General features: G+C 32.0%; 2 protein-coding genes across 2 annotated transcripts; one reads left to right on the top strand and one right to left on the bottom strand.

Annotated features, from left to right (window-relative positions):
* Positions 1-562: 562 nt before the first annotated feature.
* On the bottom strand, positions 563-3,890 carry LOC102605521 (DNA-binding protein HEXBP-like). Its single transcript, XM_006347667.2, has 3 exons — positions 3,319-3,890; positions 2,893-3,093; positions 563-1,029 (listed from the first exon to the last, which is right to left on the bottom strand). The coding sequence occupies exons 1-3, from the start codon at positions 3,811-3,813 to the stop codon at positions 739-741; spliced, it is 987 nt and encodes a 328-aa protein (XP_006347729.1). The 5' UTR covers positions 3,814-3,890; the 3' UTR covers positions 563-738.
* A 6,959-nt stretch (positions 3,891-10,849) lies between these two features.
* LOC102605183 (uncharacterized protein At2g34160) lies at positions 10,850-13,785 on the top strand. Its single transcript, XM_006347666.1, has 5 exons — positions 10,850-11,066; positions 11,409-11,457; positions 11,582-11,644; positions 11,957-12,021; positions 13,549-13,785. Exons 1-5 carry the CDS (start codon positions 10,887-10,889, stop codon positions 13,693-13,695), a joined length of 504 nt encoding a protein of 167 aa, XP_006347728.1. The 5' UTR covers positions 10,850-10,886; the 3' UTR covers positions 13,696-13,785.
* Positions 13,786-14,466: the final 681 nt, after the last annotated feature.

Genomic DNA, 14,466 nt, shown 5'->3' with positions numbered 1-14,466 from the left:
ATTAGAGATTAAATTGGGTTCATTTTTTTTATATAAAAATTAGTATGCAAATAAAGAGTCTTAAAACGAGTTAAAATTAAAGATTAAATTGGGTTCAATTGAATTTTTTAAGAGTTAAGGCAGGAATGGGCTGAGATTGACACAATTCAAATTATTTTGAGTCCAACCTATAAAATTCTAAGCGAGTTACCTATATTTGGGCTCTTTTTGACATTCTTAGAGAGATCGCTGGATGCCAGAATCAGCCTGAGCAAAACTTGATTGAGCAACCAACTGTATATAATCCTTAGGGAGCTTTACAAAATATATCAAAGTTAGCATGCTTGACATACGAAAAACAAAAAGTGAGTCCTCAGGAAGCTTTCTTTCCTTTGTTACCACTAATTTTAAAGGAAAAAAAAATTAATTGCAAAGTTAAACATATTCATGTCCCAAAAGTGGAAAATTGGAAGATTTAGAGGAAATGGGATTATTAAATCATCACTAAACAGCAAAACAATGAAGAAAGCTGTTACATAGTGTCATATCTAACATGGAGGTCAACATTCAAAACATCAGCAAATTCCAAGATCACATATACTCATTAACTGCAACTTGAGGCTGATTCAGTATTCAAAGAAAACAAAACATCTTTTCCTAGAAGGTTGGGGTGGCAATATTTACATCAAAATTATAGCAGTGCTTCAGATGTCATCAAAACCACGAGGGAATCCACTTCGCATAATCACTGCTCTGGAATCAGTTGGATGAACAGTCCTTGGCCCAGTGACCAGGCTTACCACAATTAAAACAAGTGCTTGAATTGGAATACTGTATTCCTCCATCAGCAGCAGAGCGTTGAGAAGATGACTGTGGACAATCTTTAGCCCAGTGCCCAGCATTGCCACATTTGAAACAGGAAGTGACTGAATTGTTGATTTTGTTGGTTGACCCATCCATTTTTGGGTAAGTCTGAGAGCTGTTAGATGAATTTGAGAAGCTAGCATTGGTCGTGTTGTCATTACACCATTTGAAGAACCCACAACCTCCCTAAGAACAGTAACAACATATTAGCAGACATAAACATAATGAATACATTGTATTTGGGCTACCTTCCTTTGATACCACAGAAAAGAAAAGAAAGAAAAAAACAAAAAACAAAAAACAAAAGAAAAATAGAAACAGTAACCTTGCCGCAGACATTTTTTTTTTATGAATCTGCAGCAAATAAACTTGTTGGTAAAGACTGGGAACTGAAATTGAACACTTAGATTACTGTATGCACATGTGCTAGAGCACAATGCACGACATCTTTGGATACCTCATTTTTCAGTTATTGAAATCACTGCCGAAATTGGTCATGATCCATGATGTATATACAACATGTTTGTTAGGGTGTCCCACATTAGTTGAGAAAGTGGATTGTGCTCTCCTTTAGATAGCTTTGATCAATCCTTCACGTCATGAACTAGCTTTCTAGATTAAGTTAAGCTAAGGTCTATTTTCTTGACATAGTATAAGAGTCAAACCCATCCCTATTGTTGTGTTTACTAATATTTGGCCTCCTCTTATGTTATCCGTACTCAAGTTGAACAATTTCTGGAGTGCATGGGGAGTTAAAAGTGACTCACGTTGGTTAAGAAATGAGTTACTATCTCCTTGTAGGTCCATTTTCTTAACTATGATTAAGAAATTAGAACTTCAACAGTTCAACCAGTCATACTCATATTGAGTTCTCATTGAACTCCAGATGAGATCAGTGTTGTCAAGGCGCACTTAAGCCCTGAAGCGATGCTCAAAATGTGTTGAGCACTTCGCTTCGCTTAATGTACGTTTCAGTGTTGCCATCAAGGTTCTAAAGCATGCTTTTCCTTGCCAGTTGAGCCTCTTCTGAAGATACAACACTAAACATTAATATTTCACCTTATCGTTTAAAAAAATTCAATTTATTTGTCACTCATGCTTAGAATTATTAGTCTTGGACTAAAAATATATATTTGTAATTTTTTTTTCTCCCTTTGCGCCTTATTTGCAATTTGCACTTAAAGTTCCAACAAACCTTAGAGCTTTCTTAAGCTTGAAAACACTGGATGAGATCAAGCTATTCTACAGTACCATCAATCCTCAGTTTCTTGATATAACCTCTATTCAAAGGCAAAAGCAAAAGACTATGTGCAGTCACAAGTTCAGGTGTGATTCTGTATAATAACCAAGAAATTTACGAGGGCTGGTGGAATGAACGCAACATGTGATATGTGGTTTAGGCGCACATCATGGGGCTTCGACCCCTACTGCAGACAAAAGCATGATATTTAAATGGAAAAATCAAAGTCAAGTTTTCACCTAAGATACCTAGTTGTCAATCCTCGCACCCTAATCTACTATTGAAGAATTGTGTTATTTGACATTACTCTATTCATTACCACCTGAATACAATTAGTTTACAATACATGTCCAATTACCATCTGGGTGGTACAAATTTGTTTACAATATTTATCCAATACCACCTGAGTACAAAACTGTTCACCTAACCTGCCAAATACTTGCAAGTGACCACTTGAGCCTTCTTCATTTTGCTCTAAACAACTTTACTCTTTTCTTTTCCTTCAAACCAAGCATCCCTCAAAAGACTTGATCAGTTTATTCACCCCAATAGATTGTAGACAGCAATATGCTCCTAGAACTACTTTCTGAATTCTGATTTTGTGTCATTATCAAGACATTATATAAAGCAGGAAATTAAGGGTAACATATCAACTGGTCTGGATGATAAAAGGTTTTTGTGCAATCAAGAGAGCCTATGTTACACAGGTACATATCTATGCATTGTGAAGCATTCCAAGTAGTTAGACATTTAATCTCATTAAGATATGTAGAGACCTAGTAAAACAGAAAGGGGAGGTGATACTAAACCTGATTCGTTGGACATCGGTAGAATTGCTGACCAATATTTTTTCCTGTTTTGGCTGTCAGAACTAGGCATGTGCCAGAACCACATGGACATGAAAGTTCCTGGAAGGTGGAACTAACAGAGTAACTCGGGCCTCGGGTGGTCAGAGAATCAGTAACCGGAGGTTGGTCACACCACTCAAAGAATCCACAACCACCATTCTCCTGAGAAAGTATTCAGATCTGGATTAGAATAGAAATTTACACAGTACTGGAAGTCCGGATACTCAAATTTTAGCACTCACAATAGCATACCAGAAAGCTTATAGGTTAGAACAGGCAAATATGTTGATTGATAGGCACTGTTTCCCCTTTTTCACCTAGAAAATTAAGTTCCAACACAAATCTAGAAGAATGAAAGAATTGTACATTGTGTTGAAGTGGTAGTACCTGTCTGATAGGGCATTTGTAGAACTTACGGCCGCGATTCTTCTCAGTATTGGCAGTGAGTACAAGGCAACTACCCATTCCACACGCACATTTCTTCTCAGGAAAGCTCACGGAATCATCAGTTGGTGGATTAGTATCGCAATCGCGAGACCAATGCCCTGATTTCCCGCACTTGAAGCACGAATCACCAGCATCGGAACTAGACCAGTTATTGCTGCTATTTGCTTTGTAGTTGTTGTTAATTGGGGTAGAAAAGGCATTTGTCGATCCTTTTTGTTGGAATAAAACACTTTTGTTCCCTTTCAGAACCGCTAGATAAACTCCTTCTTCCACACTGGTATTGTTATTGGTGTTGACGTTGAACTTTGGCGTGGTGACGGCAGTGGTGGTGGCGACGGCGGCAGAGATCCGGCGACGCTTGGCGGCGGTGGAAAGGGCTTCTGCTTCTGCTGCGGCGACCTGAGATAGGAATTCTTCATCTTCAAATTCCGCCATTTTTTCTCTCTTCGAAAATTTTGAACCTTTGGGTCTCAACTTCAAAGTTACTTCCACATTTTCCCGCCAAATTTTTCCTTTCGTTTTAATTTATTTTTCTTGGAAAATGCAGTTTTGATTGTGAACTGCAGTTCAATTATTGAATATTGCACATTTAACCTTTAATTCCTCTCAGACTTAACAAATTTGGTCCAATCCTAACGTCCCTATTATATGCTTTAGAAATATCAAATTAATTAAGTTAATTTTCATGAACTAATTTCTTTCTTCTTCTCTTAATGATCTTCAGCAAATGCATGTTCACAAACCAAAAATAATTAATAATAAGGTGGACATATGAATTCTTGAAATAGCTATAAACATTACATCTCATTAAAAGTTGTTATATGTTGTGTTCGGAATCAGAAACTAAAACATAATCTGTAAACTAGAAAAACGCAAATAATATTTATGTATAAATAATTTCTCTAAATTGTAATATACAAATAGAAAATGAGATTCCGAGACCTCATAATTAATTCACTATATGTTCTTAAGGAATTTAATCTTCTCACATTATCTGATCGCGTATGGAATAATTTCGCTAAGAAAGCCCCCAAAATTTATTGCCAATGGGTATGTTCTCGGGAAAGACATGTGCCTTTTCAGAATACAAGACTAATGCCTTTACACAAAGGAAAAAAAAAAGGCTCAAAGAAAATAAAAAATTTCTATTCAAATCGAGCAAGCGACAACGACAAGGCAATTATTGATATGTGTTCTAGCATAATTATGTGTTTTAGCATAAGTGCTATTGGTTATCTATTATTCATGTAAGTAATAAGATTATGATATGCTTCCATTGTACATATAGATTTCCAACAAATTATATATAACCCTAATTAAACTTGATCATCAAGGTCGAAAACTTTAAATGTTACTAAAAAACAAACTGAAAATAAGTTGAATTGAATTAAAGTTGGCAACCAGAAATTTCTTAGCATATACAACATGTTTAAAATGCATGTTTTTCAAATATATCAATGTTATTTCTAAAAAAGGAAACTCAAACATAGCCCATCAACAATTTGGTGGTTTTTGTATGGCCAACTTAAAGATTGGTTTGTAAGAGTAGTTGACATCACAAAAGAGTTTCACATAACTTTTGTAATTGGTAAGCTTAGACACACATGCTCTTTCTTACATCCTCTGCTTAAATTAAAAAGTGTACCATGTGATATGTGTCGACACATGTTTCGCGAGCATAATAGCATCAATAGCATCAATATTGTAGTCGTTTAAAAAAAAATTATGCTTTATTTTAGTTTAGTTTTTCAGGTCAATTGTCAAATCATATAACAATATTACGTTTCTATATAGCTTTTTGTGTCATCTGATTTATTGTCATCATAATTTGTAATATATGATAGTGATATATCTTGTGAATAGCGTTAATGGCCAACCATCATTTTGAATTAGCTTAAATTTGAATCAATTAGTGCAAATCATATCAAATATTCCAATTAGTTCAAAGCGTATGTAACATATATATATACCCTTCATTATTCATTAGCATTTGCTTATTTTTAATTGCCAATAACAATCTGATATTGATGATGAGATGTTTATTTATATGAAGTCAATTTTTCTTCTAAATCGATGAAATATCTTTAAGGATAATATAATTGATACGCCTCCTATTATTTCATGACAGCAAGATACCTAAAGGTATAGTTAGTTACCAAGTAAAGTGCCTAAGATAAACATTTAAATAGGTACATTTAATTTGTCCACATCAAAGTGAAAGTGAAAGAATTCAATTCGTTTTTCTCTTTGTAAAATGAAAGCCCTAACAAACCCATAAATTCTTGGTGTACCAAACAACTAGCTTTCCATAATAGGAAAGTATTTTAAGACTAGTTGAACCTCATGACAGCTCAAGTTTGTCCAAGAAACATTACTAGGGTGTTAGCGGAGGCAGAGCTAGGTAGGGTTGAGGTTTTATTCATTAAATTATTTTATATATCTCTTCCTATGTATATATTTTGAGCTCCTTAATAAAAATCGTGACTCCACTACTGTGATTGTTTGAAAATAATCTGTTGAATCATCAGGTGGGATAAAAAGAAAGAGTGTACATGCGCCACACGATGATCGGATGCGCAATCTTCGGGCTTGATCAGGATTCAAGGATGCTCCTTGGCTCTTTTGCTTCTTTCGAAGATCATGTCGAATCGCTCTTTCATACTCCTCATAGTTCAGTCCTGGTACCATAGAGGTACTGAATGTTTGGGGAAGGGTGAAATGATATATAGATGTGATGAAATAATGTCTAATCCTTTTCAAGTAAATCATTTTATTCTTTATCATTAATACAATTGATAACTTTTTGTTAAATGTGACTTTATGTCTGTTTTTGGCAAGTAATTATGTGTCCTAATTAGTTAATTAATCTATAAGATGTGAAGAATGGTACATCAAAAGAATAAAATCAACTAAAAAGGAACAACTTTCCATTTCTGTTAAGGGAATCATTTGTCTCAAGTTGATGAGAAAATAAAGTTTGTTTTTATAATTATTGATCTTTATTAAGTTTAGGGATTGTGGAATTTGTATAAGTAGTTAAATGTTAAACTAATAATGACAAAACTCAAAAGGTGATCATTTTGTAGGATGTTGAGGGGATTGTTATCCTTTTTAAGGATATAAGGTTTAGTAATTAATAATAATTTATAATAGAGATTTATTTTTAACTATAATTAGAGACAGGTCCACAATTTAAATGATTTTGGTTTTATAGGGTTTTAGTATTGAATTTATTGAATATTTAAAATTATGAAAACAAGCAATTTGAAAACGTGTTGATTTGTAATTGAAAATTTGTTTGGATATGCAATTTGACTTTTATAGTTATTTTTTCTTCTTCTCATAAACATATATTAAAGGTTTAGAATTTGTGAAAACTATCAAAAACTTCCTCAACTTTTATACAACCTTACATAATAAGTAAATCATAGTTAAGAAACAAACTAAGCTATCGAAATATCGTGAGGCGCAACATAAATAAATCACATAGTACTCCATGTTTATTTTATAAATAAATATTTGTGATTACATGATAGTATTACAATAACTTTCAAACACACAAAATTCTACAAATATTCACCAGTCAATAATAGCAACAAATACTTATTTTTTAATATAATTCTTCCACATATAGTACAAACAATATGATCTCTTCACATCGAGCATGAATTTTTTATTATTTTTTTGCAAATTTAAAAAATGAACATTTTTTTTTTTACAAAATATAAATTTATCATGAGTCAAGTTTTATATTTTTTTAAAATTGAGATTTGAAACTGAAGTCATAATGACATAATTTAGTTTATTTAAACGTGTGTGAGTAAGTTAGGTAGGCAGAGTAATTAGGCATGTGGACAACATGTTTTCACATGACATATATTTTTATTTTATTTAGTGATGTTTCTTGACTTTAATAGTAGCAAAATTTTCATGGATTCTAAACCTAATAATATCCTTTTAAATAGTACTATTATTCTATACTAGGCTTTTTCTACTTTGTTTAATTTTCTTGGTGTAACTTATACAATTCAATTTATAAGCAATTTAAAAATTAAGAGTTATTAAAAAGTGAAGAAATATTATTACTATTATATATAGACATGAAGAAGAAATCCAAACTTGTCCATCAACTTTCCCCTCCATTGCCTCATGATCATTCTATGTAAGTCTCTTAATTCCATCTTAAAATTTGTTATATATTATCTCTCATATCATCGTATTTTGTTTTATTTTTGTTGTTATGATATATAGTGTGACTAGCTTGTGTACAGATCGACTATTTTATTCTACTAGCTAGTAAAATATGTGAATTCCATCAACAATTTTTTTATCGAATTAAATTCTTAGTACTGGCCGATTGATAATAATATGATTTTGGTTTAATAATATCGCAATATGTGCTAATTGTTATGCAGGACGTGTTCGTCAACAATAAAGCAGATCACAAATTTTCACCATGCACAAGTTGGGGTATATGATGCATCTGAACTCCAGGTAAATTTTTTTTATATTAATGTTAATTTTATCATTGCTATTTTCATTTTAAAGAAATTTTACGTTTTTAAACTAAAGCTTCACAATATTTGATCAATTGAAAAATAAATAACATGAAGTGTTTTTTTCTTCTTCTTCTTTTGGTATCAAATAATGTTAACAAAAATAAACGAAAGAAATTAGTCTAAATTATTCAAAAGGGTATTTATCATTAAACTTTATTGATTTTTTATTAGCTTAATTTCCAAAGTAAATATTTCTTACCTTAATTTTGATCAGTACTGTTTTATATTGGAAAATATTTTCTTTTGTTCTAATAAAGTTGTTGGATTTTGTGAAGTGTAGGCCTTAACCATCTTATGGCTTGCAAGAGGAGGAATGAAATCATCAAACTTGGAAATTACATCATCTTTTCAATTTCATTTGCATAGGCCTTATGGATTATCACTCAAAAAATCTCTACATATATTTATGCAGAAGAGAAGAAATAGGATTAAGAAACCTATTCATGAAAATAAAAAACAAACCTAGCCATCAAGAATTTATGATGATCATGTTGATTATTATATTGATCACCATTAATTTTATGTTGTAATTGATCAAAATTTCAAATTTCACTATCAAGAGGAATTGTAGGGTTGGATTAATATTGATTACTTTTTCCTGTTTTATTTGGCCTGTGTTGACTTAACACTCCTACTAGAAGAGTATTTGTTTGGAGTTTTGTTTTTAGTAAATTATTCTTATTAATTATATTTTTGAAAAATTAAGTCTGACTACTATTTTATATAAGTATCTAATGATAAGAGTAATATGGAAAGAAAAATAATAGATCTCTTGATTTGTTAATAAGTAAAAAGAAAAATATATTTTTAGTATAAGGATCAAGTAAAATGACACATATGAAATAGTTATTTTAAAACTTAATATATATAAAGACACCTAAAATTGACACGATTTTTAATTTCAACATTTCATCTCAAGGTGTGACCTATTAAACACCTCATCTCTATTAAAATTTAAAACGTGTTATTAAACACCTTTTGCTAATATGGCACCTTAAGTGACTATACAACTCTTAGAAGGGCGAAGTGCACAAATATCCATTTTGGGGGTTGTTTAATTTATATCCACTTTATATTTGTTTTTACAAGTTTAGCCACTTTAGAATTAATTTGTACACGACTAAAATTAAAAATTCACATCTGATGTACATTTAAAATTGTCTTATATCTCAATTATGTGTCTTAAATTATTTTGTTCTTCAAATTTCAACAATTCAATAATCAAAGCTACTCAAAATAAGCTCAAATTGAAAAAAAAAAGTTTCATATATTATAAAGAACAAACTTCAATTATTAATTTGTCAAAACAACAATAAATTTAACAAACCTAACACCCCTTTTATTCTTTTCATGTATGCATTGGTTTCAGACTTTCAGTTATACATTGCTAAAGCACATGTTAATATTGATTAGAATTTCAGTTGTGTGTGTCTAAAAAAGATCTCATGTATGATTGTGATGTTAAAATTGACCAAAATTTCAATCATGTGCGTATGAAATTTTTAATTTTCCAAAATATAATAATTGTATCCTTCAAATTACAATACCCAAATATGCTCCAAACAAGTTCAAGTTTGAAATATAAGTTTCATGTATCACAAGGAACAAACCTCAAACATTAATTTGTCACATCAATAGCAAATATAAACAAACTCATTTAGCATCATCTTGATTTTTTATATATGTTTGCGCTCAATCATATACATGATTGAATGCATTTTAAAAATTGACTAAATATTCAAACATACGTGTTTGAACGCAGAAGCAGAAAGATCTAAAAAAAAGCATACACTTTTAGATCAGAATGATAAAAACTTGAAGAAGTGTAGTATAAATCATTGTTTTCAAAAACGTTTTTTGGGGTGAGCCCCAGGCGTACCAAAAACGCTTCGGGACGCAAATTGATCCATAGGGCGAGTCATAGAATTCGGGGTGTAAGCTCCAAGCGTAAAAACGTACGTCCTAAAAAAAACATTTTTTTGCTTTAAATCATTTTTTTAAATTGGTGTTATGATATTTCTCAAATAGTAATTGTAATACTTTTTTCTTCATTTTTGATTATTAATACCTTTCTCAAATAAAAATCATACGATTTTTTTCCTATATATATAGGTTATTTATTAAAATTTATTTGTAAAATAATTGAAAGTTTGGCTTTTGCTTATTTTCTTAGTAATAAAATTATAAAATTGAATATACACTACGTCCCATAGATCCATAAGACTTACACCCCGTGTCTCGTTGCTTACATCTCCCCCCATACTACATAAAACATCTCGCCTTACGCCCCCTTTTAAAACACTGATATAAATCAAATAGAAGGCTCGTACGTAGATCAATACAAAGCTATTAATCCAATTTGATCCAAGATGAGTAATTGAGTTCTTGCTTAAAGTTTACTCAACACTAAGTATTCATGCAAAATAAAATATTAAATGACTAAGATTGTCCATGTAAAAAATATCCGAAAGGAACTCCTTTTATATTCACACGTGTTGTTAGTTATTTGTAATTAATCAATGGATAGTCTTCCTCTGTTTATATATATTCTCCAAAATTCATCTTTTTTTTTTCTTTCTAACTAAAATAAAAAGAGGAGAATCTAAGATAATTTAGGATGATAAATAATTAGTGTTCCTAATTAGAGGGAAAACCAAAGAAATGAATGGAGTAGTAGTAGGTCTAGTAAGATGCATAACCATTGTTTAATTGCTTTAATCACCAATCATTATTACTTGTTTTTTGTCTTAATTAACTACCAATGGATGTTTACTTGGTCAAATTATCAATTCAATCCTATTGAATCGGGCCTCTCTATACTTTATTTATATTTAACTCTCTCTTCTAATACTTTTCCAATATAGATTTTAATATAAATATAAAAAAGTTAAACCCAAATTTAATTGAAAAAATTGAAGAAAGGGTGTGTCACTTATTAAGACAAATAATATGCCAATTGAAACAATGACACCTGTAGCTGCACCAACACCAGCCACAGCAACACCTGCATCTACACCAGCAGCACCAGCACCAACAAACAACAATAACAATGAGGCACAGAAGAAAAGTAACAGAATTCAAGTGTCTAACACTAAGAAACCACTTTTCTTCTATGTCAATCTTGCTAAGGTATATATATATGCACGCTCAGAGACGGATTCAGTATTTGAATTTTGATCGGTTCAAACATTTGCTCTGTTTAATAATAACATTGCATCCTACATGGTATAGGTTTGACAGAATTCAATAGTTTTGTGTTACTGAGAAATCTACTAAATAAAATGTGAATCCGGTAGCATAAATAGGTTATAAATTTGGTGGTAGATACTTTTTATTTTCCTTAAGCAGAAAGTCTATCGGAAACAATCACTATACCTGTCAATGTAGGAGTAAGCTCTGCGTACATTGTTGTTGTTGTATAGTGATATGATGCTAAGAGATTATATTAACAAATTTTATTTTACCAAGCAGAGGTACATGCAGCAGCATACTGAGGTTGAACTATCTGCTTTGGGCATGGGTAACAATCTTCAATCTTTGTTTCGAAATTGATATTTTTATCAATTATAATTCATAATCAAATGCAAAAAAAAAAAAAAAAAAAAAATCTTCTTGCTAATGTATTTATATTAAATTATCAACAGCGATCACTACGGTTGTCACAGTTGCTGAGATTTTGAAGAATGGTGGATTTGCGACGGAGAAGAGTAAGTAACTGTGATCCCTATAGGTATCTTATTCATGTCTTTGTTTCTGATAGACCTTCGGCACAAATAAAGCATATAGAAGATAACAGTAGCAACTACAAATAGTATGATGATGGAAATAAAGAAAACAACAGATAATAGTAAAATCGAAGAATGAGATAGCATGAGAGTTATTAATAATAATAGTGATGGTAAGGGAAACTAAATCACGTTCGACTACCTGTTTATTTAGCTTTTGAAAATGAAAACAAAAATGAAGAGTAATTTTTTAATTTTTTTTGCATTCATTGATATAGTTGTCATTTGATGCAGAGGTTTTAACATCCACAGTTGGAATGAAAGATGAGGCCAAAGGCCGCATGGTTCAGAAAGCAAGAGTAAGCAATTTATTCGTTCTATGATTAATGTTGCTTCAATCCTCCAAAAATGTTGTTGTACCTGTGTTTGATCCTCCAAAATGCATAATATACGGAAACGACATAATTTTTGAAGGATTCAAGCAACATAGGCTATGCTAGATGCAAATGTCGTTGTACATGTATCATATCCTCCAAAAAAAATAAAAAATAAAAATAAAATATATATATATATATATTTGGAGAATTTGGCAAGGAAGCGACATCATTTTTGAAGGATTAAAGCAACATAGGCTATGCTAGATGCAAATGTCGTTGTACATGTATCATATCCTCCAAAAAAAATAAAAAATAAAAATAAAATATATATATATATATATTTGGAGAATTTGGCAAGGAAGCGACATCATTTTTGAAGGATTAAAGCAACATAGGCTATGCTAGATGCAATGATGCCGACTCTTCTTCCAAAAATGTTGTTGCACATGTATCAGATCCTCCAAAAATGCATAACATTTGGGGAATTTGACACAGAAGTGATATCATTTTCTAAGGATTCAAACAACATCGGCTATGCTAGGTGCAATGTGGCCGACCCTTCATTGCACCTGTGTTTGATCCACCAAAATGCATAATGTTTGGAGAGTTCAACACAAAAATGGCATCATTTTTGAAGGATTAAAGCAACATAGGCTATGCTAGATGCAATGATGCCGACTCTTCTTCCAAAAATGTTGTTGCACATGTATCAGATCCTCCAAAAATGCATAACATTTGGGGAATTTGACACAGAAGTGATATCATTTTCTAAGGATTCAAACAACATCGGCTATGCTAGGTGCAATGTGGCCGACCCTTCTTCCAAAAATGTTGTTGCACATGTATCAGATCCTCCAAAAATGCATAACATTTGGGGAATTTGAACACAGAAGTGATTATCATTTTCTAAGGATTCAAACAACATCGGCTATGCTAGGTGCAATGTGGCCGACCCTTCTTCCAAAAATGTTGTTGCACATGTATCAGATCCTCCAAAAATGCATAATATTTGGAGAATTTGACATGGAAGAGACATCATTTTTAAAGGATTCAAATGTTGTTGCACATGTATCAGATTCTAGCATAATATTTGGAGAATTTGACACAAAATCGACAACATCTTTGAAGGATTCGAGCAACATAGGCTATGCTTAGTGGCAGAGACATTCAAAATATGAAGTAAACACACAAATGAACCAAAGGGGGTTCAACATATACATAAAAATTAATTTTGATCGTGTGTACACAATGTAAATTTCCTTCTAAGGGGGTTAGGACGAACCCCCTCAGCCCTACCTGGCTCCGCCCTTGGCTATGCTAGATGCAATGTGTCTGAGCCTTCTTCTAAAAATGTCGTTGCACCTGTGTTTGATCCTCCAAAATGCATAATGTTTGGAGAATTGGACATAGAAGCGACAACATCTTTGAACAATACGTGGTTCTCCCCTTTCCTAACTCTACACATAGTGGTAGCTTAGTGCACTAACGAGAAATTTTGTGAATTTGCAGATTGAGATAGTGTTGACGAAGAGCGAGAAGTTCGACAAGCTGATGACACCAAACAATACTAATAGTGATCGTGCAGTAGCACAAGATGGTGCAGCAACCAACAAGACTACTATTACTTCAGACACTAAGGAGCAAAACAAGAAGTAGAGAGGATGCTACTTGTTATTGTGCCAAATCTCATTCTTACTGTATCTCAGTCTAGATATGAGGATGCTACATATCATATTATTCTGCTATTATTTCTTATTATATTTGTTATTATTATTACTACTACTATTATGTTAAAAGTTAGAGAGGCTAAATATAGAGTGACAGCAAAAGCATCCCTCACCAAGGAGTGTTGTTTGTGAGTTGTGACTTTTAGGAATTTTTTCTTTTGCCTCCATATAACTTATAGAGTTTGTCACATTTTGCAGTTCCCTTTTTCAAACTTGTATCTCCCAAAGATACAGCACATATATAATATGATTGCTGTTTAGTTTTTAGTATGTTTCTTGGTGTCTTTACACATTGCTTTCTGTCATTCTGTTTGGATACTTTATTTTCTCCATTATGCAGTTTTTCTCTTTTCTGTTCAAACTCTCCGAAGATGCTTCGGCACCTGTGTTGAATCTTCCAAAACTAAAATACTTTTGGAGGATTAGACCAGAAACCCCTCGACATTTTTAAAGATTCCGAGCAATAGCTGTGTTTGGCCAATCTTTTTGAAAATCTTCTGAGTGTATTTTTTTTTCTTTCTAAAAATTGTTTTTTGGGAAAAACTATTGTTTTGAGCTTCTGGAAAACAGTTTCTACTACTCCCCCAAAACACTTATTTTTTCTCAAAAACTTGTTTAAAATACGCAACTTGGATCTCTCAAAAGCTTGGTCAAACATGCTATAAATAAAAAATAACCAAAGCTAATTTTATCACAACAA

This window comes from Solanum tuberosum, unplaced genomic scaffold, assembly GCF_000226075.1.
Source record: "Solanum tuberosum cultivar DM 1-3 516 R44 unplaced genomic scaffold, SolTub_3.0 scf00092, whole genome shotgun sequence".
Classification (NCBI taxonomy): domain Eukaryota; kingdom Viridiplantae; phylum Streptophyta; class Magnoliopsida; order Solanales; family Solanaceae; genus Solanum; species Solanum tuberosum.
Note: the sequence above shows the minus strand (reverse complement) of the source record. Positions and strands in the feature narration are given on the sequence as shown.

What these genes read in the sequence shown, in the direction of transcription:
- LOC102605521 (XM_006347667.2), bottom strand. Translation starts at nt 3,813, where the DNA reads ATGGCGGAATTTGAAGATGAAGAATTCCTATCTCAGGTCGCCGCAGCA. An exon ending in ACAAATGCCCTATCAGACAG is followed by an intron (nt 3,094 to 3,318) that starts GTACTACCACTT and finishes ATACTTTCTCAG; the next exon opens with GAGAATGGTGGTTGTGGATT. An exon ending in ACCGATGTCCAACGAATCAG is followed by an intron (nt 1,030 to 2,892) that starts GTTTAGTATCAC and finishes TACTGTTCTTAG; the next exon opens with GGAGGTTGTGGGTTCTTCAA.
- LOC102605183 (XM_006347666.1), top strand. Translation starts at nt 10,887, where the DNA reads ATGCCAATTGAAACAATGACACCTGTAGCTGCACCAACACCAGCCACA. An exon ending in TCTATGTCAATCTTGCTAAG is followed by an intron (nt 11,067 to 11,408) that starts GTATATATATAT and finishes TTTACCAAGCAG; the next exon opens with AGGTACATGCAGCAGCATAC. An exon ending in TGGATTTGCGACGGAGAAGA is followed by an intron (nt 11,645 to 11,956) that starts GTAAGTAACTGT and finishes CATTTGATGCAG; the next exon opens with AGGTTTTAACATCCACAGTT.